Source organism: Acomys russatus, chromosome 26 (assembly GCF_903995435.1).
Source record: "Acomys russatus chromosome 26, mAcoRus1.1, whole genome shotgun sequence".
In the NCBI taxonomy this organism is placed as follows: domain Eukaryota; kingdom Metazoa; phylum Chordata; class Mammalia; order Rodentia; family Muridae; genus Acomys; species Acomys russatus.
The window spans coordinates 29,527,021-29,554,365 of NC_067162.1; the positions used below are offsets into that span (position 1 = coordinate 29,527,021).

A 27,345-nucleotide genomic window follows, 5' to 3' on the forward strand; every position below is an offset into this window, starting at 1 on the left:
TAGGCATGCATATGACAGTTATGTTCATTTATGAAATTACCAATAGGAAAAATGCCAAGGTTCTGGGAATACAGCTTGGTGGTAGAGGACTTACCTGACATACGAAAGACCCTACATCCAGCTCTCTGTGCCTTCCCTCTTTAGAAACTTTGGGGTTGTTGGATTTCCTGATCCTCCTCTCTGGTTCTCTGGTCCCGAGATTGGGCTGCTCTGCACAGAGGGCCAGAGGAACCGGATGGAGTTGAGTGTGGATGCGCCTTCACTCTGTGGTGAGGCAATGAAGTCCCCTGGTGAAGCAGCAGGTGGAGAGATCCCAGGTTCCCACCCTCTGTGAGAGCAAGCCTCTGCTTCTGCATCTCTCTGAGCTGGTCTCTTAGAGTGAGGGAGAAGGGAGCCCCAGACTTAAAAGAGTGCTAGGTAGGTGAGTGCACCTAGCCAAAATAAGACAGCCAAGAAGCAAAGAACTAGGTTTAAATTCACATACTAAGTCTCATGCATTTAGTCTGGAGGCAAGAGTCTGAGCTAAGCTGACAAAAGGAGAGATTAAAAAAAAAAAAGCCTAGGAGAAAGGAGGAAAGGACAAAAGGCTTGGGGTCTGGAGGACAGAGAAAAGGGACAAAAAAGCTCCCTCCACTTAGGGACCCCGGTTTTTAAAAAAGCAATGGGTTGTAAAATACAAGAGGTGTACCCAAGATATCTCCTGCATGCCTGTCTCAGGGGCCTCTTGTTAATTTAGGGGCTGCTTTGGAACCATGTTAGTCACATCTTTTTGCCAAAAGGGATTTTATGGTTACTTTCTGGAGACAGGAGGGAGTGCTTCCTCTTTCTGTGTGCAAATAAACTGGCTTCTCTGGGGAGGAGTTGACTCAAACCTCTGCCCAGCAAAGTCCCACAGGGGTAATTGTCTACATCAGAGCTGGTTGGGTGTCAGGTTTCCATATCCATCTCTTACCAGCCACCAAGCTTTCTCATGTCTACAAACGACTTGTAGCACATCTGATGAGCCACAGACCTGCTGCCTCCATCACTTCCAGCTGCCCTGAAAGTGAGCGTAAGCTGCTGCTAGTTCAGTCTGAGATGGATGTCTGTGGCTCAGCTCCTGGAAAGACTGAAGCAGAAGGGGTTCATGATCTCAGGATAAAGGGCTACCCATCCTGTATACATGCACTGCCTCTCAATAGTACATGTGCTACACATGTATGAACATGTATGATTCATAACATTTGTGTTTATACTTTAGGAGACCATGAAGCCCAAGGTTGAGATACCAGCATATGTGCTATGTGGTGAGGACCAGGTCTCTACGCCAGAGATTGAACCTTGTGTCCTTAACTGGGCAGATGGGATAAATAATGGTGTTCAAGATCTGGACACACTGTGTTCATGTATTAAATAAGCAAGGAATAAATAAACATCTGAGGGGTAGAGTCTTGGCCCTAGGTCCAATTCTCTGTGCTGGCCTTTTTAGGTCTCCTGTGACAACTCCTAAAGAGTCAATCCTTAGCAACTTCTCCCTGGAGACAAGGTTTCACTCACCACAGCATGTGAGGCACAAACACTCTTATATCAGCCATCGAGGGTGTGTACAATGGAAAATGTCTCCACTCATGGTGTTTGTAAATCAAATGTCACCTATGATCAATGTTTAAGCCAATCTATCCATGTGGCCTATTTCTGTCCCAAGGTGGCAGGTGGTGTAATCCTTATGAGAAGTAGGTCTGGTGTCTATTAGTTTTTTGAGCCTGAGGCGGTGTGTGTGTGTGTGTATGTTTGCGCACCCCCGAGGATTCAGCTGACCCTGTGAGGCCGACCCTTGCATGATCTCAGCACATCAGAAGGTTCAGACATGTCTAGCAGAGGAGGTTCCTATTCCCTGTCTCCCTCAGAAGACCCTGTCTTTGTATGGACTGGTCATCCTGGCTTTTTTCAATCTCCTGGTCCCCCATGACACCCACACTCCCACTGATGGTCCATGCACATGACTTAAGTTTTTACCTCATTGTTGACACTATCTATTTTTTGACCTGGCTAATAAATGTTCTGTCTTGTACTTTATATCATTATCAGAAGTTCCAAGTTTGTGCTTAACCTGCATTCCACCAGGGAGAGTTTTCTATGTGTCATTTAGAGGTTTAAATTCTCTGTTCAGTTCTTGTCTGGGTGACCTGTCTATTGGTGAGAACGGGGTATGGAAGTCTCCCACTATCAGTGTGTGAGGATCGACATGTGATTTCAGCTGTAGCAATGTTTCTTTTACAAACTTTTGTGACCCTGTGTTTGGTTCATAGATGTTAGGAATTGAAATGTCCTCCCACTATCAGTGTGTGAGGATCATTATGTGATTGCAGCTGTAGTAATATTTTTTTCTTGAAAGAAAGCTTTGTGACCCTGTATTTCATTCATAGATGTTAAGAGTCACAATGTCCTCCTGATGGACTTTTCCTTTGGTGAGTATACAGTGTCCTTCCCCATCTCTTCTGATTAACTTTGGCTGGAAGTCTGTTTTGCTGGAGACGCCACTGGGAGACTGGACTTGGAGGAATGGAGGGAGAGGTGAAGGTCTGGAGCCACTGGGAGACTGGACTTGGAGGAATGGAGGGAGAGGTGAAGGTCTGGAGTGAGCTAACTCATTTCCCTAGTCTGAGTGGCCTGTGGATTCCCAGGGAGTGCCTGTTAAAGTTGGGGGCTGGGACATGAGGGTGAGAGGAGGAACATTAGGGAGGGAGGAGCTGTGGGACCCACTGGAGATGGGTGCAGCTGCAGAAGGGAGGCTGCAGCAGATGTTGTTGCAGAGCTGGGCATGAGACTGGGGCATTGGGTTTGGAGGAGCAGTGGGAGGAGTGAAGATCTGCAGTTAGCCCACCTGTTTCCTTGGCTAGATTGTGTCTGTGAACTTCTATTCTCTCTGTGTGTCTCTCTTCACTCTCTCTTTCCTACATACGAATGGTTGCACAACTGTCCCGTATACACAGATTTGAGATTATTCTTCATTCTAATTTTTACAGTGGTCTCCATCATCATCAATGAAGGGCCTCTGAACAAAGGTGCAGTGGGTCACAGAGCACATGGGGACTTCCCCCCAAGCCATGCTACACAGCAGCCTAGGATTAGGAGGACACAGCAGGCTGCCCAGGTCACAAAAAGAAACTACTTCCATAATTTGGAACATGGGAGATCTTCCATAGCACAGCCATTCCTTTGGTTGGAAGGAGGGACAGAGGGGAGAGAGAGAGAGGGGGGGGGGACCCTGGGAGGGACTGGGAACACAAAGAGTATTAAATGGAGACACTGAATTTGTAGAATTCTTTACTGATTGGAGGAGGCAGGTGGAACCTTGGATGAACCATGCCAGTGGGAACACTACAAAGCACTAAACAGAAAAGCCTGCTGTTCTGAGCCGTGGGTGCACTACTAGCCTTGAGGGCTGGAGACAGGGAGCTAAGTTCAGCCAGTCCTCGGGCACCTCATCCAGACTGAGCTGTTGTAGACCCTTTGCCCTGTATTCTCTGTGTGTCCTGGCAGGGTTCTCTGGGATCCTGAAACACCTGTTCACGGCCCAGTATCTCAGCTTTATCATAGGCTCTGAGTACCCAGAGGGACCTGGTGTTGGAAACAACAGGGCCTGAAAATGTTGCTCAGGTGAATATAAGCGTCTCTAAGTGTGATCTCAGTAGGAGTTTGCCATTAGTGTGGCCACAGAATGACAGAGGGGTGAATAGGAGGCGGGCACTTAAGAAAAACCACACAAAAGTATACAGAATATATCAAATGGACTTAACAGCTAGCTACATAAACTTCCAAACACTACCGAATACACATTCTGTTCAGCAGCCCCTGGGACTGTTCATAAAACAGGTCACATATTAGAGCACAAAACATGTTTTTTAAAAGGCAACAAAGCTCCCAACCCACACAGAAAGAAACTGTAGAACACACAGTCTCATGAGAATTAAACAGCCCACTTTTGAATGGTGAATGTGTCATTCAAGAAATTCAAAATGAATTTAAAATTCCAAGAATCAAACAGCAATGAAAAGGACACAAGTGAAAAGCAAAAGACAGCAGACAAAAATCCCCATATGGAGACAGATCAGCCTCAGAGGGCATTTGCAGGCCTAAGTCCCAGTATCAATGCGCATGTCCGTCTTCTTCTCCGTTTGTGTTTTCTCCATCTGTGGGGTCCTCGGCACACACCGGGATCTCCAGGGCAGAGACAGAGTCCTCAGTTTCCTGTTTCCACTACTTCACCCACGCTGCTTCTGTGACAAGGAAGCAACCATGACTTGGGGTGACAATGAAACTACTAACACTTTCACAATGTCACTGTGCTCTTATTATTCAGCTCCTTGCTCAGAGAATTACCTCGGTGCCCCCAAAAAGTCTCTAGAAAGTTTTGTGGCCCTGAACATCCAGAAATTTCCAGCCTTATACTCCACTGCTGAAATGAGAAGCCCAGGTTCTTTTTTCCAATATATCTGGCCTTGGGGAAAGGAACTTCTTGGCTTCTAAGGGCAAAGAGCAACATTGATAAAAAGAATTATGTAATCAATTACATTATTAATAAAATCCACTGTGAAGATTATCTACATCGAGGCATAGTTGCCGTTTTTTTAAACCAGTGAATCATCTTAAAAAATTTACTCACTTTACAGCATGATCCCAGCCCCCTCCCTCCTGTCCTCCCAGTCCCACCCTCGCACCCCATCCCCTTCTTCTCAGAGAAGGGGAGGCCCCCAAGGTGTACCAACCCATCCTGGTGCCTCTGGTCACAGCAGGACTAAGTGCATCTTCTCCCACTGAGGCCAGACAAGGCCGCCCAGCTAGGAGAAAGGGGTCCACAGGCAGGGAACAGAGTCAGAGACAGCCCCTGCTTCCATTGTTAGGGGACCCATATGTTGACCAAGCTGCACATCTGCTACATATGTGTAGGGGATCTAGGTCCAGCCTATGCCTGCTCTTTGGTTGGTGGTTCAGTCTTTATGAGCCCCCACATGGGCCCAGGTTAGTTTACTCTGTAGGTTTTCTTATGGTGTCTTTGACCCCTTCAGCTCCTTCTAGAGAGATATTTTCAAAAAGGAAGTATAAAAAAAGCACGCACCCTGCTGCAGGTTTAAGCATGCTCTGCTTTACTCCTCTGCCAGGTGTAATATTACAAGGTCTGGGAATCTCATACAGAAGAGAGTGAACCTAGTTTGCAGTACCACATACCCGGTGGCCTTCTATCCAGTGCACGTCAGCAACCACTTATGATCCTGTTCATCAAAAAGGAAGAGGTCTCCCAAATCAGATGTAGGGCTGTGGTAACAAGGGAGACTCTCAGGAGACACCAACACCCGTGCTCGAGTGTGTTTTGTCCTTTCCTTGGGTGCCCCTCTTTAACTTCTGTGCTAAAAACATGCAAACATCTCTTCTTTTTAAAATGCCAACTCTTGAAGAAGCCGACTGTTAGGGAGAGGAGCCTCTTGGATCTGTTGAGCGGCATGGAATCCTCACATCAACCTCTAGGAATGCAGGCAACATGGCTCGTCACTGAGGCTGGGGTGGCCTTTGAGTTATCCATGCTTTTGTAAGCAACCTCTCCCCCATATTCCATACTCCAAGGAACTCACTGGTCACCCCCAAAAGAAAAACAAAAGGCAGCACCAGCTCTGCTTAATAAAAATAAACAAACACAAAAAAGAATATAAGTGTGTGCACATGTCTTTGGGTTTCGCAGATTGGTTAGCACCTGACCCCTTTGCCACCCCCAGAATAAAAGGACACCATTCCACTAAAATGCCCTCGCAGGGAAAACCTCTTTCACTGGATCTTGGTCCATGCCGTGCTGTGCTCTAAGCAGGACCACTCTGCCAAGTTTCATCTGTTGCTGAAAGAGTGCCAGGCATCAATTGTGAACTCTGTGAGCTCCATGGCCAGAGATGCCCATGTGGCAACATATTCCATGTATGCAGCAAGCCACTGAGGACATGGAGCTGAGCTTCTGTTGACCTTGGAAAGATGTAGACAAAAATACTCTGATGTTTGTATGTGCTGCTGCTCTGGTCTCATCCAAGTCAGTTGGCACAAAAGATGCTGGTCCGGGTGGATCTGATAGGGGAGGTCTTTTCAGAAACACAGGGTGGCTTAAAGCTTGGCCCCACCCAACTCTACAGTGTCAAAACCTGATGCTCTATGAGGCGAGGTGCCAGGGAGGTGGGAGCCTGTGGAGATGACAAACCCAGAAGGCCAAGAAGGGCCTCACTGGACACACCTTCGGACAAAGAAAGAATCAGGGCTGCCTAAGGAGGGCATAGCATCCAAGGCAAGTCCCAGTCTGAGAAAGAGAAAAGTTAGCGAGCTCATCATGTCCTTCATCCACCTTCACTCAAACAGGAAGTTGCACAGCCTAGGTTTAGGGGGACCACTAGGGGAAGGTGGTGATTCTTGCATGCCCCACCCCTAGGGGCATACCCTTACCAAGGTGTATACAAGGATACAGTTCAGTCTGACTTAGGTGCTGAGGAGAGGGAAGAGCGTTTTCTCTGAGTGCAAGTGGATGGCTACCTGACATGTTTCTTGCGGGGCGGGGGTCTCTTCTGCTGTAAATATCCGTCTGTGTGATTTTGGGTTCACAGGGCATGTTAGAATTTCAACAGCTATACTATTTGTGAAGAGTTTTATTGTTAAATGATCTGTGTGTAATCAAATCCAATCATTTATCTGCATAGTTCGATTATTTTGAGCAAATGAATGAGATAGTGTAACCAGGTCCACTTCCCACAGTGGACACTATGAGATTTGCAGGGCATACACTCTCATTTGGAGATGTTGGAAGATTTCTTCTTTCTTACAGGGACAAGGAGTCAGTCCCTCCCTGCCTAATTCTTGTGCAGTTGCTGTCTATCCTGTCTGGGTATGAGCATATGGACCAAACACTCTGGTTGGCTGCCAGGGAGGCATAAGGAAGAGGAGCTTCTAACTTTTCATAGAGTTTGTTGAATGGTGGTTTTGTGCAGGGAGGGGGACCAATGAAGTGTGGCTTACAAAGGCCTTACTGCTTTCAACCAATCACCTCATCCCTGTGACCTTTTGACCTAATATCCTTCGAAGCAAAATAGAAACCAAATTCAGCTACACTAAGTGTGAACTCTCCTGAGATGGTACGTGCATCATGGGATGAGTTAACAGTCATGTGAGGGTAGGTAGATTTTTCTTTTTAGATGTTAGAAAATCCAAAAGTCAGGTCTGGGACTTGATTTTTTTTTCCCCGTCAGGCTGAATGGCCTCAGGTCTTCAAGATCAAGCCTGAATTTGGTGACCTACTATTAGAGGAGGTCAGGAGAGCCACTGAGGATGCCCCCTGACCCTCCAACTACAGTTCCAAAAGACGACGGAAGAGTTTCCTTTTCTGATCCCCACCCTGCGAGAAGCATATGTTCAGGTGTGGAAACAGACTGTAGGAAGGAGAGAATCAGGTATGCACTGCTCTTCAGCCGCCCGCAAGGCTGCCACGGGGTTGTAATTCAAGCTGCTTCTACCCTGCATGTCTTTCCTAGGAAGAGTCTCGATGTGTTAGACAGATTGTTTTAAATTCACTTCACAGCCTAGCAGATACATGGGGCCTGGTCACTCAAAATGGCCACACCATTTTGCCTCTCCTCCAGCCATGCGTGTGGGAGGAGGCCAGTGACTCCCTGTCTTTGTCAGCACTGGTTCTGTGCTCCTGTAAGTAGTGGTGTCTCCTTGAAGAGGATTCTACAGACTTTAGCCCTCTTTCCCTTCTTGCTTACAAATGAAAGATTCCAGACCCCCCTCCATGATACACACAGAATTTCAGAGCCTTCTCCATTCTTCATGTTTACTACGGTCTCCACCATCACTAATGAAGGGCCTGTGACTTATGGTGCAGTGGGCAACAGAGCACCGGGTCTCTGCTCCTGGGCAACCACATTCTGATGTGACAGTTTGGAAACTGCATATAATTGAAAACATCAGAGCCCGAGCTGTCCTATGAGGGAAAAGGGATGTTTTGTGATTGGTCCTAAGGATCACTCACTAAGTGCAATGTCTTTGAGATTCGAATGTGCTGACATTGGTTAAGAGAGGCATTCCATATATGTACAAAACACGCTTGACTCAGTCCCCAGTTGATGCACACTGGAGTGGCCTGATTTTGACTGCTTTTAATTGAGCTCTTATGAACTTTTGAAGTATGAGGTTTTTTTTTTTTTCTTTTTGGTGTTTGTGATTGTTATTTTCAATTCCATGAACTAAACACCTGGAAGTAGAATTACTCAATCACAGGATAAATATGTTTAACTTTTAAAGATACTGTCAAACTGACATCTATAAAGGTGATATCACTTTATATCTCCTCCAGTCATGTATGACAGTGCCAGTGACGCCACACATTTGCCAAAACTTGGCTGTGTGGGTCTTAAACCACATGACATGATTGTAGAGTAGTATGCCATTCAAAGTATTTTCATGGAGTTGTGCCTCTGCTTTATTTTTTTCTCTTTCTGTTTGTCTCTCCATCTATCTATCATCTCTTTCCTCCCTACTCACCGCCCCCCACTTCCCTCCACAGAACACGACCTGGGCGACTTCTCCATTTCATGCTTTCACTGTGGCCATGGCCATCATCAACTCGTGGCCTCTGAATGAGGGTGCTGTGAGTAGCAGGGCACACAGGGGTTTCCCTAGCTGAGCTACAAAATGTGTGGGATTAAGAAGCACAGGGATGCCCAGGATCCATCGGGATCTGGTTACTTCCTCTTGAGACTGGAGGAACTGAGAACTTGTCATGTCCCCATGGTCCAGCAGTTCTTTGGTAGGGAACTTAGAATAGATAAAATACCTTCCAAGAAAGGCTAGGACCACAGACAGGGCAAGAGTGTGTCAGAGGGGTGGCATTGAGCCAACGGAGCCCTGTTGATTAGAGGAAGCAGGAAACCCATACTCTTTTATGCCAGGGAAACATCTAGAGGGACACCAAGGAAGAAGTCCTGTAGTGACGTGATGTAAGGCTCTAGATTCTTACTTGGATAATAATGATGGGGTCACAATTTGGATCCAATTCTCAGGTGCACCAAAGGCTGTCTGACACTGATGTCCACAGCACATCCTCCAGGGAGTTAGGCTGGACTGGGGATGGGATCCCGATCCTGCACTCTTTAATGTATCCTGCCAGGTTCTTTCTGATTGTGAGACTCTTATTTATATGTTTGTATTTCAGCTCTATCATAGGTTCTGTGAGTCCAGATTAAGCCCAGTGTTGGTGCCAGCGAGGCCCCATTAAATATTAACCATGTGGTTAAGAGTGAGATCAATTATTTGGTTTGTTGATGTTTAATTTCCTTCTTTTTTTCTTTTTTTTGTGTTTGGTTTTTTGAGACAAGGTCTCTCTGTGTAGCCTTGACTATCCTGGACTGGCTTTGTAGACCAGGCTGGCCTTGAACTCATGATGTTTAATTTCTTGAGTTCTTTATACACTTTGAATATTAGGCATCTGTCAAATTGTAGTGTTGGTGAAGATCCTTTCCCAATCTTTAGGCTGTCGTTTTGTTCTGTTGACAGTGTCCTTTGCCTTAAAAAAACCTTTAATTTATTAATTGTTGATTAATAATTGTTCATTTATTAATTGTTGCTTTTAGTGCCTGAGCTGTTGGTGTTCTGTTCAGGAAGTTGTCTCCTGTGCCAATGCATTCAAGCCTATTTTTCATTTTCTCTTTTATTAGATTGCATTTTTCTACATGCAGACATCCAGTTAGACCAGCATCATTTGTTGAAGGTACTTTCTTTTTTTCATTGGATGGTTTTGGCTTCTTTGTGAAAAATCAAGTGCCCCTGTGTGTGTCTGTTTATTTCTGAGTCTCCAATTTGACTCCATCGATCAACCTGTCTGTTTCTATGCTAACGTCATGCAGATTTTATCACTATTCCTCTCTAGCACTACTTGAAATCAGGGATTGCAATACCTCCAGATATCTTTTATTGTAGAGGATTGAAATAATTCAATTTTATTTTTTAAAAGATTTATTATTTATTATTATGTACACAGAGCTCTGCCTGCATGTACACCTGCAGGCCAGACAAGGGTATTAGATCACATTATAGATGGCTGTGAGCCACCATGTGTTTGCTGGGAATTGAACTCATGATCTTTGGAAGAACAGTCAGTGCTCTTAACTGCTGAGCCATCTCTCCAGCCCCATAATTCAATTTTAAAATGGACTATTACAGAGCAAAACAGAATTCTCAACAGAGAAATCTCTAGTGGGCCAGAATCACTTGAAAAAAATACCATCCTTAGACGTCAAGGAAATGCAAATCAAAAAGACTCTGAGAGCCCATCTTACACCTGTCAGAATGGCTAAGATCAAAAACTCAAGTGACAGCATATGCTGGCAAGAGGGTGGAGCAAGGAGAACACTTTTCCATTGCTGCTGGGAGTGCAAACTTGTACAACCACTTTGGAAATCAATCTGGTGCTTTCTCAGAAAATTGAGAATAGTTCTACCTCAAGAGCCAGTTATCCCACTCCTGGACATATACCCAATAGATGCCCCACCATCCCACAATGACTCTTGCTCAACCCTGCTTACAGCAGCTTTATTTGTAATAACCAGAAACTAGAAACAACCTAGATGTCCCTCAACTAAAGAATGGATAAAGAAACTGTCAGACATTTACATATTAGAATACTACCCAGCTATTAAAAATAAGGAAATCATGCAATTTGCAGGTAAATGGATGGAATTAGAAAATATCATCCTGAGTGAGCTAACCGATGCCCAGAAAGACACACATGGTATGTATTCATATATAAGTAGATGTTGGCCATATAGAATGGCATAACCATACTACAATCTACAAACCCAAAGTAGCTAAGTAACAAGGAGGGTCCAGGAAAGGACGCTCAATTTCCACTCAGAATGGGAAATAGAATAGAGAGATTACTGGGTAAGAGAGGGTGTGGGGAGGGAAATGAGGGTGGAGATCAGATATGGGGAGACAGAGGTGGGAGGTGGGAGGGTTGGGAGAGAGAAAGGAAACCAAGGGAGAAATGCATCTCTGAGACAAGCTGGAGACTTGTACCAGGGTAGGCTTCTGAGAGGATATGTGGGTGGCCCTAGTTGAGACACCTACTTGCCAGGGACATGGACACTGATGTGGCCACCTCCAAGCCAGGCAGGACTTCTGGTGGAGGGAGGGAGACACCAATCCATTCACAAAGCCTTTGATCCAGAATTTACCTTGCCTACAAGATGTGCAGGGAGAAAGATGGAGCAGAGATCGAGGAAATGGCCAGTGAATGACTGGTCTGACCTGAGACTCACCCCATAGGAAAGAGCCAGCTCCTGACACTATTAATGATACTCTGCCATGCTTGCAGACAGGAGTCTACCAGAACTGTGCTGTGATAGGCTTGACCAAGCAGCAGATAAAACAGACGCCGAGACCCACAGCTAAACATTAGGAAGAGCTCAGGAAGACTTGTAGAAGGATGAAGGTCCCGGAGGGGACAAGAACTCCTCAAGAATAACAACAGAGTCAACTAACCTAGGCCCATGGGGGATTATAGAGGCGGAAGCACCTACTGAAGTTCATGTGTGGACTGGAGCTAGGCTGATGACACATGTAACTGATGTGCAGCTTGGTCTTCATATGGGTTCCCTAGCAAGTGGAGCAGGGGTGACTGTCTCTGACATGGACTCTGCCACCTGCTTTTGGATCACTTTCCCCCAACTGGTCTGCCTTGTCTGGCCTCAATGGAAGCTGATGCATTTATTCTGAGGCAACTTGATTTGCTGCTGTGGGTTTGGAAGGGGCAGGGTGGGGGTGGGATGGGGTGTCTCCTTCTCTGAAGGGAAGGGGGAAAGCAGGAAGAGGCTGGGTGTGGGAGAAGGGAGGGGCTTCTATTGGGCTGTAAAATGAATAAATAAATTAATATAATTTAAAAAAAGAGTGAGAGTGATTTAGGTGTGGTAAAAGAACATCCCTCCAGTCCCGATTTGTGATCTACACAGTGGAGGGAGACTATGAACTCAAGAAGATTATACTTTAACCCCCATATGTGAGCCGTGGTTGGGAGCACCCCCCCCCATCACATATGTACATGAGCACATTAAATGCAAAGAGTTAAAATTATTAGTCAAATGGATGAATGATTGTGAAGTTGATCTTGGAAAAGCTGGCCATTAGAGGAGACACATGACAACAGTAGTGTGAAGGGGCTGTGAGTCTTGAGGATGAAGGTCACACTCAGAGGGCCTGCATTTGCCTGTCTCTCATGTCACATCGTGAGTGTGACCCAGTCACAGAAAGTCTCTGGCTTCTCCTGTTACAGCTCTCTGCCCAGGTGTGGGGACAGTGTTCCTGGTTCCAGAAGAGCTTGAGAATCCATGCTGTGCCTTTCCAGGAGGCCAAAGAGGGAACAGAGACAGCAGAGGTGACTTTGCCCTGCCTCCTGGCCACTGGCTCCAGTCCCTTCTGAACTTATCAGTTCTCCTACAATGAGAACCTTGATCCACCACAGCAAGTTCCCGCCTACATCCCATTGGTTTAAATTCCTGCCTGATCAAGGCTCACAGGCTCTTTCTGTGTGTGAAACGTGGTCCTTCTAGCAGCTCAGACTCAGGCCTGGAGCTGATGATGCCGCTGAACCAACTGCACAGCTGGCTGAAGGCTGTGCTCTTTGGACTCCTGCTTCTCCTCCTCCATGTGCAGGGTGAGGCTCCCTACACAGGCCACGGGGACTGACTGGGGTCAGAGCTGCCGAATTCTGCATGTGAGAGGGAAGGCACAAGTTGCAGAGCGGGGGCGGGGAGGAGGGCGATGGACAGTTCTCAACCTATGGCTTGTGACTATAGGGAAACCCATAAATGAGATAGTCCTAGAAACAGCCAACCATCAGTTAATTTTTATTGCTACTTTCTAACTGTAATTTGCTGTGGAGTGGTGTCTCAGTTCCTTAGACCATCAGAAATATGTGTTTTCCAATGGTCCTGCCCCACAGGTTGAGGACTGCTACAATAGATGAAAGTATAGCAAAGATGTGCCTACCAATTCCCCAACTAAAGCCCACACATGTTGTCATCCCACTAGCACATAGAGGGTCAGAGACACCTACGGTCACTCCACACTGAGGAGACAGCTCAGTGTAAGGAGCTCTGGAGAGAGCAATAAACAATTCACAGGAAAGTGAGAAGGCATTTTCCCCTTCTCGTGTATGGCTGTGACTGTAGCTACTACTGACCTTTGAATAAGAATGACAAGAATCCTAAACTCATGTGGCCCATTTGGCTAGAGAAATGTTCTGAAGCTCCTCAAAAGAACAATAGGAAAAGTTCCTGGTCCTGAGGGACAGGGAAGCTTCCACACTCACACCCCACAGCTGAACTGGGGCCCTGGGTTCCCTTCTCCTGTGCCCTGGGAATGGCGAGATGGGAATCCCACTGTCATCTGGCAGCTGGTCACAGAAAACTAACCCTGATGGCGTCTCTCCATCCACAGGTCAGGACTCATCAGAGGCCAGGCCCATCAGAAACACACACACAGGCCAGGTCCAAGGCAGTCTCCTCCATGTGAAGGACACTGACAGTGCTGTCCAGACCTTCCTGGGAATTCCGTTTGCCAAGCCACCTGTAGGAGCACTGCGCTTTGCACCTCCTGAGGCCCCTGAGCCATGGAGTGGTGTGAGAGAAGTGACCTCATATCCGCCCATGTAAGTTCTAGACCCAGAGTGTTTCAGGCACAGGGGTCAGAATGTGCTCTGAGCTCTGGGCCACGCTGAGATGCTTCTCCATCTTGGACATGCAGCAGTTTTTTTCCCACATGGATACATGTGAACTCCATCTCTCAGTCACTGTGACAACCTATAGAGCCAAGTGCCATTGAAGGAGGAACAAGTATTTGTAATGAATTCCCTCTGGAGACACCATAGGCAAAAGGAATTCTCTGAAAGTCTGTACATACCATGAAGGACTATTCACCACCATTTAGGGCGTAATTGTCCTTTGACTCCTTAGTACCTGTGTGAGTACGAACACTCCAAGATTGCAATCTTAGTTTCTTTTCTGTTGCTGTAATAAAGTACTGACAAGAGCAACTTAGAGGAGAAAACTGCTATTATAGGCTCCAGATTACCATCCATCATCTCGGGAAAACACATGAAACAGAATTAGGGAGCTGGGCGTATCACATCCATAACCGGGAACAGAGACTAGAAAATGTCTGCCTGCCTGCTAGTGCTTAGCTCACTTTCTATTCTTACACAATTCAGTGAATGTCACCACAGACAACCCATCATTTCATGAGGCACTTAGAACTCTCTCTCTCTCTCTCTCTCTCTCTCTCTCTCTCTCTCTCTCTCTCTCTCTCTCTCTTTCCTAGATTCAGAAAGAATAACATCCAGTTCTTACATGACTGGAGGCCTCCCTAGATATCTGGGTCCATACCAGCTTTTATGAATCCTGTAGCCTTAGCCTTGGTTGGAGGGGATTTAGAGAGGAAATATGTGTTTACAGGATATCATGAGGAACAGAGAAGAAGGTGGCTGAGAAATAAAAATTTAGACTGACATTTGGTTTTGACCACCATACATCTCTAGAAAAATTTGTCTGCTGTTTTCATCAGGTGTCTGCAAAATATAGAAGGCCTGAAGAGGATGAAAGTGACCCTGCCTCCCATCCCTATGTCCGAGGACTGCCTGTACCTCAACGTCTATGCACCAGCTCATGCCCATGAGGGCTCCAGCCTGCCTGTGAGTGTCAGGTCATGATCCGCTTGGGGTGAGGACTTTTTTCCCCCCAACATGATTAGAAGGGACAAAAGTAACCTGAGCTCCACTGCAACATGGACTCTGATGGAGAGTATTGTTTAATTTCAGTCAAAGGAGCCACTATGCCACTGAAACCTGGGTATAGGACACAGACCACAACAACACTGAGCAATCAAAGTCACCAGTTCATTGATAAAACCAGGTCTCATTCTACAACATGGGCCCTAAAGAACCAATTCAATGCTGAGGACCTCAACACTGAGGTCACCTATATTCTAATAAGCAGACCAGAAGAGTATGGACTGACTGGGAGCTTTGTGGCATCTCTCTTGACTTTTCCAGGTGATGGTGTGGATCCATGGTGGGGCACTGGTGGGAGGTGCAGCTTTCATGTATGATGGATCCTTATTGACAGCCATGGAGGATGTGGTGGTGGTCACTATTCAGTACCGTGTGGGTGTCTTGGGCTTCTTCAGGTGAGCTTAGGGTTTTGCTGGGCAATGGTAGGTGAGCAGAACATAGACAGCCCTTCGATTCATGTCCCTTCCATTTCACAGCACTGGAGACCAGCACGCCAGAGGCAACTGGGGCTACCTGGACCAAGTGGCTGCCCTACACTGGGTCCAGCAAAATATTGCCCACTTTGGAGGCAACCCTGACCAGGTCACTATTTTTGGCGAGTCAGCAGGTGGCACAAGTGTGTCTACACTTGTTGTGTCCCCCATGTCCCAAGGACTCTTCCACAGAGCCATCATGGAGAGTGGGGTGGCTGTGCTGCCTGACCTCATCCATGACACCGCTGAGATGGTCTCCACTGTAAGTTCCCTCAACCACCATAGCCCTAGTCGGCTGCCTCTGTCTTCATATTCTGGTTCTCTGATGTTCTGTTCAGTGGGAAAACAAGGACCATGAGAAATAACTCTTTCAAACAATTTCTGAGGAACTCAGGAGTTAGCATCTAATCACTGTTATTCACACTGGGTGAGTGTGTTATCTGACCAGTAACAGCTTCTTCTATCATTGGTCAACATAACTATGCATGGGCTTGAGGCTGGTTCATTTTTTAAAAAAAGGACTTGTAGTGCAGGCCTGAGGACATAAGTTCAAATCTCAAGAACCTACAAAGGGCTGGAGATAATAACATGTATCTGTAATATGGTATTCCTCTGATCAGGTGAGAGTCAGAGATAAGCAAATTCTCAAAAAATCACAAGCTAGCTCAGCTAGTGCAGTCAGCAACAAGACAAATACGCCCTGTCAAATAAGGGGACAAGCAGTGAAGACTGAGGCTCTGCCCTCTGTCCTACAGATACAAAGCTTGGCACACTTACTCCTTCCCTCATGCACGAAACACAGAACGATGGGTGGAGAACACAACTACCCTAAACAGAAGGAAATGGTGCACAGCTAGAAAGGGCACTGCCTGCTGGCTGTCACCTCTGAGCAATAGGGAAACGGGAACCGTGTATACTTACTCCAATCCACACAGCACACAGTGTAGTGCAGGAGTTAGATGCAATAGAATTGAGCTGGGATTGACAACTCTTGATTCTGCTTGTTCCCTTAACAGACGGTGGCCAACCTATCTGGATGTGGGGCCAAGGACTCAGAGACCCTGGTGCGCTGTCTGAGAGGCAAGAGTGAAGCAGAGATTCTGACCATTAACAAGGTGGGAGAGTTTGGTGTGTCTGGAAAAACACGGCCTACATGAGGTGGGATTCAGAGCCAAACCCCTCATGTTTTTGACTTTGTGTTTATTCAGTTTTGTGTGCAAAATGAACATCAAGATAGGTTAATCTTAGTGTAGACTCTCCTCCAGGGTGAACACATCACCCTGAAAATAGTAAGAAATGAGAAAATAGTGGAGGTAATCAGTGGACATCAGGATATTTATTTTCATTAACCTTCAGCATTGATTTCAATGCCCCTCAGGTCTTCAAGAGGATCCCTGGTGTGGTGGATGGGGAGTTCCTACCCAGACATCCTAAAGAGTTGTTGGCTTCTGTGGATTTTCACCCTGTCCCCAGCATCATTGGAGTCAACAATGATGAATACGGTTGGGCCCTTCCTATGGTGAGGCAGAGTTCCAAACCTATAGGAGCCTGGAATCTCATTTGCTAAGCTGTGGGAATTCAATACATCTTTAACCCAAGTCCATCAGATCCCACTAAGACTGTCTTCTGCCTTCCAGATTCTGGGCACTGCTGGGTTAATAAAGGAAATAACCAGAGAGAACCTGCAGGCTGTTATGAAGATTGCAGCAGCAGAAATGGTGAGGCACCTCTGCTCCTGCCCAATAGAGGGATCTATCATATCTCTTTCCACACAGTGTCCTTATTAATAAAAGCCAGTATGTATGTGTGATTCAGTGTGAGATCCTCAGAACATGATCCTTTTAACATATAGCCAATGTCGTCACAGGCCCCATTCTCTCAACACCAAAGGTTGATGCCTACATAACCTAGAATACACCTATTCTCATGCTTCCTGATCTCCTTGGTGTAGATGCGGCTGCCTCCTGAGTGTAGTGACCTGCTAATGGAAGAGTACATGGGGGACACGGAGGATCCCCAAGCCCTCCAAATGCAGTTCACAGAGATGATGGGCGACTTCCTGTTTGCGATCCCTGCACTCCAAGTAGCACATTTTCAGCGTGAGTACAACCATGACAAGACATAGGGGCAGCATCTCAGGGCTGTGGTTCAGGGCTGAGCATTGTGGAGCAGTGTGGTATCCAGGTCTCCTCATGTGTAGTTTGAATGGTGAAATCTATAGAGAGGAGAAAATGGGTTGCTGCCACTCAGTTGACTTAACAAACCCAGTCAGCTAAGAAGGCCATGGGCACTGCTTAGCCAATGGATTTCCATAGCTAGTGCACCAGCCTAGAGCTGCCTCTCTCATTTAACTTTTATAATGCTAGGTAACAATATATTAAGGCATCTTGTCACCAAACATGTGACAGAAAGACTTCAGGTGAGGGGAAACTATGTCACTATTTGTCCCCATCTTCAGGTTCCCATGCCCCTGTCTACTTCTATGAGTTCCAACATCAATCCAGCTTCCTCAAGGCAAATAGGCCACCCCAGGTGAAGGCTGACCATGGGGATGAGGTTGCTTTTGTCTTTGGATCCTTGCTCTTTGGCATGACACGTGAGTCTCCCTTGCTTTCTTGAGCTGAATGAGGTCCCAGATGACTCCCTGTGGCAGTCCTGAGCTCCTGGTCCAGTTGAGGAAACCCATGTTCTAGGACAGGACATAATCAAATGTGTGTTATATCATAGCCTCCCTAAACTATACTCAGTTTTGAATCTGGATCCTTTCCAGTCTAGCCTGTGATGCAGGACCTGACAGCACATTGGGGCAGGAATTCAATTAGAAGCATGGATATTGGGTCCTGGATAATGAATAAGGGAGGCAACAAAGCCAATAGTCTGGGGTCAGACAACAGATGGGATGGTGACTGTGAAAATGAGTTGACAGGTGTGTGGGGTGGCATATACTTGGACCTTTGTCTTCCTCATGATTTCAGCTAACTTCACTGAGGAGGAGAAGCTTCTGAACAGAAGGATGATGAAGTACTGGACCAATTTTGCAAGCCATGGGTGAGGACACCTCTCCCCCACTTTCACCTATCTCAACCTTACACATGTGGACCCATATCTAGGGCTCCCTTTTGGGTGGTCACCTTCTCAGCATGCGTGGACCTTCTATCGCATGATGGAGTCCTCTTTACCTGATAGCACATTTATGCAGATACTTTGCAGTTGTCAGGTACTGGTCATCTCACAGTTACCCTGCTGGTGGGCTTTAGTGCTATGGCGCTGTTCTTTTGAACTCCTATGTTACAGAAAGTCATAAAACAGGCCAAGTAACTTTCCCCATATGGAGCAGAGACTAGTGAGTGACCCTTGTATGCACACACCAGGACACTTATTCCTTCAGTCCCTTTTACCACTGGCCCAATTGTTCCATTGCCTTGACCCAAATCAGAGCATCAGGCTTTGGACCAGAATGACCTCGCCTTTCTTTGCTGGGTGGCATGTCCACAGGAACCCCAACAGCGAGGGTCTACCCTACTGGCCCATGTTGGACCATGAGGAGCAGTACCTGCAGCTGGACATCCATCCTGCTGTGGGCAGAGCCCTGAAGGCCAGAAGGCTGCAATTCTGGACCAAGACTCTGCCCCAGAAGATCCAGGAGCTGAAGGGAGTTCAGGACAAGCACACATCGATGTAGTCTCCCATGTCAGGAAAGTCGTGTGGGGTTGAGGTCAGATGGGGTCACTCAGAGGTTACAAATCCATTTAATTCTTTCTATTTTTCTAGCACTCACTGAAGCATTTCTAACCTTAGCATTTGCTTTTTAAAATGTGCATGTCAAACCTTCTGTGTGTTAGTCTTTATCCTTCTGGGAAAACTTTATTATAGTCAATAAATTCCTCAGTAAATGCATCTGTGTGAACCCTGAAGAGCTCTCATGTTTTTAACCCTTCGCTGTGACTAGGGTCCTATTCCCTTCCATTCTTCTTTCCTTCCTTCCTTCTTTCCTTCTTTCTTTCTTCCCTTCCTCCCTCCCTCCCTTCCTTCCATCTCCTCATCCTCCTCCTCTTCTCCAAGCCCCAAGCCTTCTTCAAACAAAACAAGTGTCAGGGATTGTTGATTAGGCAGGATGACCTCATCAATTACTCTATCTGCTCTCAGCAAGTTCACGTGTTTTCCTACTTATAATTACCAGCAGAAAACCTGTGTTCCCTAAGCCTTGCTGTCTTTACAATGCTGTTCTCAAAAGAAGATAAACTACAAACTGGACTCACAGCTTCTGTGGCCTTAGATGATTGGAGGCTGAAATAGGAGGATTACATAAGCCAGGGAAAGATAGCAAGACCCACAGCTCCTCCCCCCCAAAACCCCATAAGTTCAGTAACTTACAAACAACAGTCACAAATGTTCTGTTGTACAGACTGAGAAATCAGGGTCAAGATGCCCACAGATTTGCTGTGTGGTGACAAACAGTTCTCTGGCTAGAGGTCTCAGGATTACATCTTGTGCCCTCTCCTGGTGGAATGTGTAAACAAAGGCATTTCAGGGATAACATGGAGTCCCTGCTGACTTGACCTGGGGACAGGGGAGACTTTCCTGTCAGGACACTGACCTTGTAGGTTGTTTCCGTTCTGTATGTACAGCGTGAGTGACGTCCCTGGTGCTAGCATGCCTCCACTTCTCAGTCCTGTATACACACGCCATACTGCCAGCAGAGACTCAGGAAATTTAGGCTTCTAACAATTGCCTCATTTGTTTTCTTTATTATTATTATTTTTCTTTTTTATACATTCATATTATTACACATAAATAAAATGCCTTACATACAGCAAGAAGAAGATAGCGTGAGTGTGATTTTTAATATGGTGCTGGGGACTGATCCTAGGCCCTGTGCATATAAGGGCAAGTGTTCCACCCATGAACTAGACCCTCAGACTTGGTGGATTGTTCAAATGCCATTAAATTAATCTCTTTTAAGTGTCTGGTTTATTAAGTCTGAGAAAATTCTCAAGGGATGCGAGTGCCTCTGAAGCAGATGGACACACTCACCATTCTTCCCACAGGGTTTCCTCAGGCCCTTTGCTGACGTTCATTACCTTTAACCCTGTTTCAAAGCAAACATGACATTACTTTATCTTGCTGTATTGGGACTTGTCTCCAATTCAATATAAATAGAGCATTTTATGTCATTTCTTGAAATGTTTTTGTTTCACGTTACTGTGGAATGCCATCCACCTGTGCACACAGCACATTTCATCCACTCACCTAATCTATTCACAACTGTTGCCCTTGTTTATTAGCTCTTCTTTTTGTACACAGTTTCTATACAGCCCAGGAGGGCCCTGGACTCACGATCTTACAGCCTTTCTTCCTGAGAGGTTCGATTATAGGCTTATAGAACCTACCATGCCAGATTTGGGTTTTAACAAGCTCTAGGGACTTCATGTGACCACATGTATTCAAATTTTGTATTTACAACCTACAGTAGAACTGCTCAGTCATGAGACACATGTGTTAAACATTTAAAGAAGTTGTAAATCTAGGGATGTGGCAGTGGTAGAGAGCTTTCCCTGTATGTATAAAGCCCTGGGCACCTTAAAAAAATAAAATAAAGGATATCATACGGAATAGGCTTACACTCAGTGAGCCGAGGCCAGGGACCACAAGTTAAGACTTGACTGAGCTATATAGAGTAAGCTCTAGGTAAAACTGTAAAATTTCCTTGTGGTCTGTCTCCACATGAAAAGTACAAAGAACGGCCAGCAGGTGGTGATGGAGCACACCTTTAGTCCAAGACTTGGGAGGCAGAAGCCGGTAGATCTCGGAGTTAGGGTCAGAGAGGTCTACAGAGGGAGGTTTGGGACAGGCAGGGCTACACAGAGAAACCATGTCTTAAAAAAAAAAGTCAGCCAGGTATGGTGGCAAAATCCTGTAATCCTAGCACTTGGGAGGCAGAGTCAGGCAGATCTCTGTGAGTTCAAGGCAGCCTGTTCTACAAAATGAATCCAGGACAGTCAACGCTACTCAGAGAAATCCTGTCATGAAAAACAAAACAAAACTATAAAAATCTAGTTTGACTTAGTTGCTGTTAAAGAAGGAAAGGAGGGGAAAAGGGAGGAGGAGAAAGAGAAGACAAAGAAGAGGAATAGGAAGAAGAGGGAGAAACAGGACGGAGAGGAGGAGAAGGAGAAGGAGAAAAAGAAAGAGAAGAAGAGGAAGAAGAGAAAGGAGAGGAGGAAGTAGTGGAGTGGGAAGAAATATGTGCTCGTGAGGAGTCTTGGGAGTGGTGGGGGTACACATGCATATGACAGTTATGTTTGTTTATGAAATTTCCGAGAGAAAAAAACCCCCCAAGGTTCTGGGAATACAGCTCTGTGGTAGAGGACTTACCTGACATATGAAAGATCCTACATCCTATTCTCTGTGTCTTCCCTCTTTAGAAGCTTTGGGGTAATTGTCTACATCAGAGCTGGTTGGGTGTCAAATTTCTATGTCCATCTCTTACCAGCCACCAAGGTTTCTCTCGTCTACAAATTTAGCCTTGATTTGTAACACGTCTGATGAGCCGCAGACCTGCTGTCTCCATCAGTTCCAGCTGCCCTGAAAGTCAGCATAAGCTGCTGCTAGTTCAGTCCGAGATGGATGTCTGTGGCTCAGCTCCTGGAAAGACTGGAGCATGAGGGGTTCAGGATCTCAGGATAAAGGGCTACCCATCCTGTATACATGCACTGCCTCTCAATAGTACATATGCTATACATATGTGATCATGTATGATTCATAACATTTGTTTTATACTTTTGGAGACCATGAAGCTCAAGGTAGAGATACCAGCATATGTGCTACGTGGTGAGGACCAGGTCTCTATGCCAGAGATTGACTCTTCTGTCTTCAACTGGACAGATGGGATAAATAATGGTGTTCAAGAGCTGGACACACTGTGTTCATGTATGAAATCACCAAAGGATAAATAAACTCCAAGGTTATGGGAATACATGCCAGTAGTAGAGATCTTAACCAGAATGCACAAGACTCGGGATCCAATTCTCAGTACCAGCTTTTTAAGGTCTCCTGGTCTCCTGTGACAACTCCTAAAGACTGAACCCTTACTATCATCTCCTTGGAGACAAGGTTTCACCGCAGGGATGTGATGCATAAGCTTTCAGAACATAGCACCTAGAGGTCTCTATATTGGCCGCCGTGGTGGTCAACAATGAAAAATGTGTCTACCAACTTTTGTTTGCAAATCAAATGTCACCTATGAAAGATATTTAAGACAATCTATTAATGTCATCTATTTCTGCCCCAAAGCGGCAGGTGGTATAATCTTTATGAGAAGTATGTCTGGGTATTTATTAGCTTTTTGAGCTTGAGGGTGTGTGTGTATGTGCGTCTGTATTTGTGTCTATACATGTATGTTTGTGTGTCTATGTGTGTATGCATATGTGTTTGTGTGTCTGTCTCTGTGTGTGTATGTGGCCAGAAGAGTAGAGCTATTTCCTTTTTGTATGCTGAGGTTTGTTTTTACCCCCAAGGATTCTGCTTACCCTGTGAGGCCGACCCTTGCATGATCTCAGCACATATGTGAAGTTATTTGACTGTAGGGAGTGTCTTACAAGTAGAGTGAGTATGTAAGAGGTTCAGATATGTTCTACAGAGAAGATTCCTATTTCCTGTCTCCATGAGAAGACACTGTCTTTATATGTATTGGTCATCCTGGCTTTTTTCAATCTCCTGGTTCCCCATGACACCCACACTCCCACTGATTGTCCATGCACATGACTTAAGTTTTTACTTCATTGTTGACACTATCTACTTTTTGGCCTGGCTAATAAATGTCCTGTCTTGTACTTCATATCATTATCTGAAGTTGTAAAATTGTGCTTAACCTGCATTCCATCTGGAAGAGTTTTCTATGTGTCATTTGGAGATTGGATCCTCCATCCAAGACCCTGAGACTACAACATACTCCTACTTCTGACCAACTTGGTCTCAAGAAGTTTTCTCAGGGTGACAAGCTTTCCATTTTTCCAACCCACTACTTTGAAGGTCAACTGTTGTAGAAATATAATTGGCTAATAATGTTTATTATTAAAAGTTATTATAGTGGTTTTATATGCCCCACTATCATAATCAACAAAAGACATAAACATCTGATAGAATTTTAAATAATTCTTATTTTACCTGGGGCTGAGCAGATACCTTGTTATGTCCCAACCCCATGTCCCATGACATTTGCTCTAATCATTCCTGTCAGGGCTATTTCCCATTCATGATTCCACAGATACTTGTGTATGGTTTTCATCTGGGCTGTTTCTCTCCAACACCGCCATTCCTCCTGGCCACATGGTCTCTCCTTGCTACCCCATGGTGGTCCTGCTTCCTTCTTCTCTCTCTGCCTGCCTCCTCCCTTCCTCCAGTGATCCTCCAAGCCTACCCTTGGCCATACCCAGGTGTGTAGGGAAGTTTATTTAGCCAACATGGAATCATTTTGGAGGTAAGGGGACACCGTATCATTTTGGTATAGGTGAGGAGGGATTGCTTGTAGAAAAGCAAGAATCCTGTGTGTGTGTGTTGGGGGGGGCAGCAATTAACATCTGAATACTAAGCACCAGACTCTGCCATAACCATCAACCACAGGACAGCATGACTTTTGTGGTTACGTGTCTAGCAAGGTGAAGGTCATCCTTCATTCTCAAAATACAACCAACCAATTGGTTCTTGTTAGCTAGTCTTTCTGTGTAAGGCATGGCCACAAAGGTACTGTTTAATACAATATGGAGCAACTGGCTCAGGCCAGAGTGCAGCTTGATCACAACAATGCACACCTGAGGAATTTTTAATCTTGTTGTTTTTTGCTCTTATTTTTCCCTTTCTATATGATTCTTTGTGCATTTTACATCATGTAACCCAGTCTCACCCATCTCCCATCATTTCCTTCATCTCCACTCTCTGCCCTTACAACCTCCCAAACCCAAAGAAAACAAAATAAAACAGAATTTAAAAAAATATCTTGTAGTAGAAGCTGTAGTGTGTTAGCGTGTCCCATATTATACCCTTTTGTCCACACATCTTCACTTGCAAACATTCACTGCAATATATCATTGGCCTGTTTGAGGCCTTTGCTACACGGCCAATACTGGATCCTCACTGTGACCCCCCTCAGCTGTCCTGTTGTTCTCCTGCATCATGGAGATCCTGCAGCTTTGGATCTACAGGACTGACCTCTTCATGTGCTCCAGCAGCTCATTGAGGCCGTAGATGTGGGGTAGGCAACCTCAAAGCTCTGGATCTTGGCCTGGGTGGTAGCTGGGTTGACCAGCCCACCAGCTCTCCCACACTCACATCACCAGGGTGAGTTCTCCAGCACTGCAGGTGGCAAGGGACAGGGCCAGCTCTCCTGCTCTCATGCCCTCAGGGCCACCCTCCTTCCTGTCACAGGTGGCCAGTGGAGGGAGGGCAGCCCTCTCTTGCCCATGGCTCCTCAAGGCAGAGGAGTGGTAGGGCCAGCTCTCCCAGCTCATGCCCTTGGGGCATCTCTCCAGCTTAGGGCAGGCTTCTCAGCTTCCCAGGTGAACTTCAGACCTGCTCTCTGAATGCTGCACCTGGTGAGGGGTAGGGCCAGCTCAGTATTGTGCCTCAGGTGGCCTAGAAAGTTTCAGAGACTCTGTCTTTAACAGGACCCAGACATGACCTCTAGCAGCAGCATGGGCCTGCATGTCACCGTGGCCTCACAGGCAACTCAGAACTGCATCTCCCCCACTGAGCACAGCATGGCCCTCAGTCAACAACATGGTCTCTGGTTCGGCCCAGAACACGGACAGCAACATTGCCTTTGGTTGTAACTCAGGCCACAGACATCGACACAGACACCAGCTGCAGCAGGACCACTGACCAAAATATGACCTTTAAGCACAGCCTGGGCCAGGACGTCACCATGGTCTCAGGTGGTTGGGCAGGTTCCTCATATGTGCCTGTTCCTCATTGATGTTGGGACTCCACTTCCACCTTTCTCAACAGTGTATAAAACCCTTGGCTTTGCTTTCTTTCTTATCTCTCAACCTCACATCCACCTTTCCCATCTTTCCATCACACATTCACACATCAAAGTAGTGCCTGCAGTGGCCGCTTGTGTGTCTTTCTTCCAGCCACCTTGGGCTTGCAGGACTTGGGCAGGTGCTTGAGTGTCTTTGTCAGGGCTGGCCTGGCAGCGGGCTGGATTTTTATTTTTTAATCTACTTTTATTCAAGCAGTTACAAACATTTCAAGTGTGAGTTTCTGTGATATATTTTACATCCTGGGCTAGAAACCCAAAGAGATTATTTGCTGACTCAAAGCACAAGTGTACATCTATCTTTTGAAGAGAATGCCAATCTGTCTTTCAAAATGACCACACCATTTTGCGTTTCTTCCAGCCATGTGTAAGCATGCCAGTGACTCCATGTCTTTGCCAGCACTGTTTATCTGGGTGTGTAGTAATGATGCCCATTTGCAATAGATTCTTTGGATATTTTCTCCACTCCCATACGAACAAGTTCTTTTTTTTTTTTTTTTTTTTTTTAAGGAAGCTATTTTTCAACTTTTAAACTCTTTTTTATTCTTTAAATATACTTTTCTTTTTATGAAAGTACATTTTTTTCTGACATAAAATACCCTGATTAGTGTTTTCCCTTCCTCTGCTCCTCCAATTCCTCCTTACCTCACCTCTCATTCTGAATCGCGCCCTTTCTGTGTCTCATAAGATATTAAGATATTAAGAGATAATATGAAAGTATAACAAAAATTCAATTAAATAATGCAAAAACTGTCACATTGAAGTTGGACAGAACAAACCAACAAAAGAAAAAACAACCCAAGAGAAGGCACTAGAATTAGAGACCTACAGCAGAATGAAGTTTCTCTGATGATGTCTGAGCAAGGCACTTATCCATGGGTGTAGCAGAATATTATTAGGAGTCATTTAATCACTATTTTTTTTCCCTTTGGTCCAGGCACATTTGGTTGTACCCTATGTCCCTGGGATACCCTGTCCCTGGTTATTGATCACCAAGCAATATTGAGTATGAGTTCCATCTCATGGAGTGAGCCTTAAGTCAAATCAGGTATTGGTTGGCTACTCTCACATCTCTGTGCCAATATTGCTATAGCATATCTTGCAAGAAGGACACCATTGTAGATCAAAGTCTTTGCGGCTAGTCTGGTGTTTATGTTTCTCTTTTGGTAGTATTCAGAGTACCTTCCTACACCAAAGACACTAGTGTGTTGTGGTGAAGGGTCTAGGTAGGCACCAGCTAGACTTCTCCATGTTCAATGAGTTGTGTAGGTGTTGTGTTCAGCAGTGGGACCATGCTGTCTGTCAGTTTGTGGCGAGTAGACTATAGTCTTAGGAGCAGCCTGGCTTGCTTGGGGATTCCAATGGGGGCTTTTTTCAAAAGCTAAAAACTCAATTAGATGTGACTTAATCCTACTACTTGAAGCTTCATTTGGTGACAAAAGTTCGCTAGTTGATACTCTGTCTCCTCCATTATTTTGCAATTTCATATAAATCACCTTTGTATATGTACATAATTTAGAAAGCATCTACTGTATTAGGTTTCCACTCTACCCCTCAAATACCTCTTAGTTTTGGCTCTCTCGCTCTATGTCCTCTTCTCCAGCACCCCAACTCTCCTTCATCAACTGAACCTCCCATTCCAGCCCCTCATCCATCCATAATTATCTATTACATTGTCTATTCCCAATGAGATCACCCTGTTCCCTCTAGTCCCCTGCTCTATCCCTACCCTCTGTGGTTCTATAGATTGTAGCTTGGTTATTATTGACCATACAGCTAATGTCCACATATAAGCAAATACATACAGTGTCTGACTTTCTGGATCTGGGATACTTCACTCTGGATGTTTTTTCCTAGTTCCGTCTATTTGTCCACAAATTTCATGATGTTGTATTTTTTTTAATAGCTGAGTAATACTCCGTTGTGTAAATGTGCCACATTTTCTCTAGCCATTCATCTGTTGACGATCATCTGGGTTATTTCTTTAGCCA

The 27,345-nt window shown here is 45.5% G+C and overlaps 1 protein-coding gene across 4 annotated transcripts in view; it reads left to right on the plus strand.

The window, feature by feature from the left end:
- The first annotated feature begins 12,595 nt into the window (after positions 1-12,595).
- The window catches only part of LOC127209532 (acylcarnitine hydrolase-like), a 71,254-nt gene continuing 56,504 nt past the window's right edge, over positions 12,596-27,345 (plus strand). The window contains exons 1-12 of one of the 4 annotated variants that reach the window (XM_051169188.1): positions 12,596-12,712; positions 13,498-13,708; positions 14,620-14,746; positions 15,107-15,240; positions 15,322-15,580; positions 16,335-16,433; positions 16,697-16,837; positions 16,956-17,036; positions 17,270-17,417; positions 17,777-17,914; positions 18,294-18,366; positions 18,814-18,871. In XM_051169188.1, coding sequence (XP_051025145.1) covers positions 12,634-12,712; positions 13,498-13,708; positions 14,620-14,746; positions 15,107-15,240; positions 15,322-15,580; positions 16,335-16,433; positions 16,697-16,837; positions 16,956-17,036; positions 17,270-17,417; positions 17,777-17,914; positions 18,294-18,366; positions 18,814-18,871 — 1,548 coding nt within the window. In that variant the 5' untranslated portion in view covers positions 12,596-12,633. Of the gene's footprint in view, positions 12,713-13,497; positions 13,709-14,619; positions 14,747-15,106; positions 15,241-15,321; positions 15,581-16,334; positions 16,434-16,696; positions 16,838-16,955; positions 17,037-17,269; positions 17,418-17,776; positions 17,915-18,270; positions 18,367-18,813; positions 19,202-27,345 lie in introns of those variants that run through there. The other 3 variants (XM_051169189.1, XM_051169190.1, XM_051169191.1) reach the window with 3 other exon arrangements.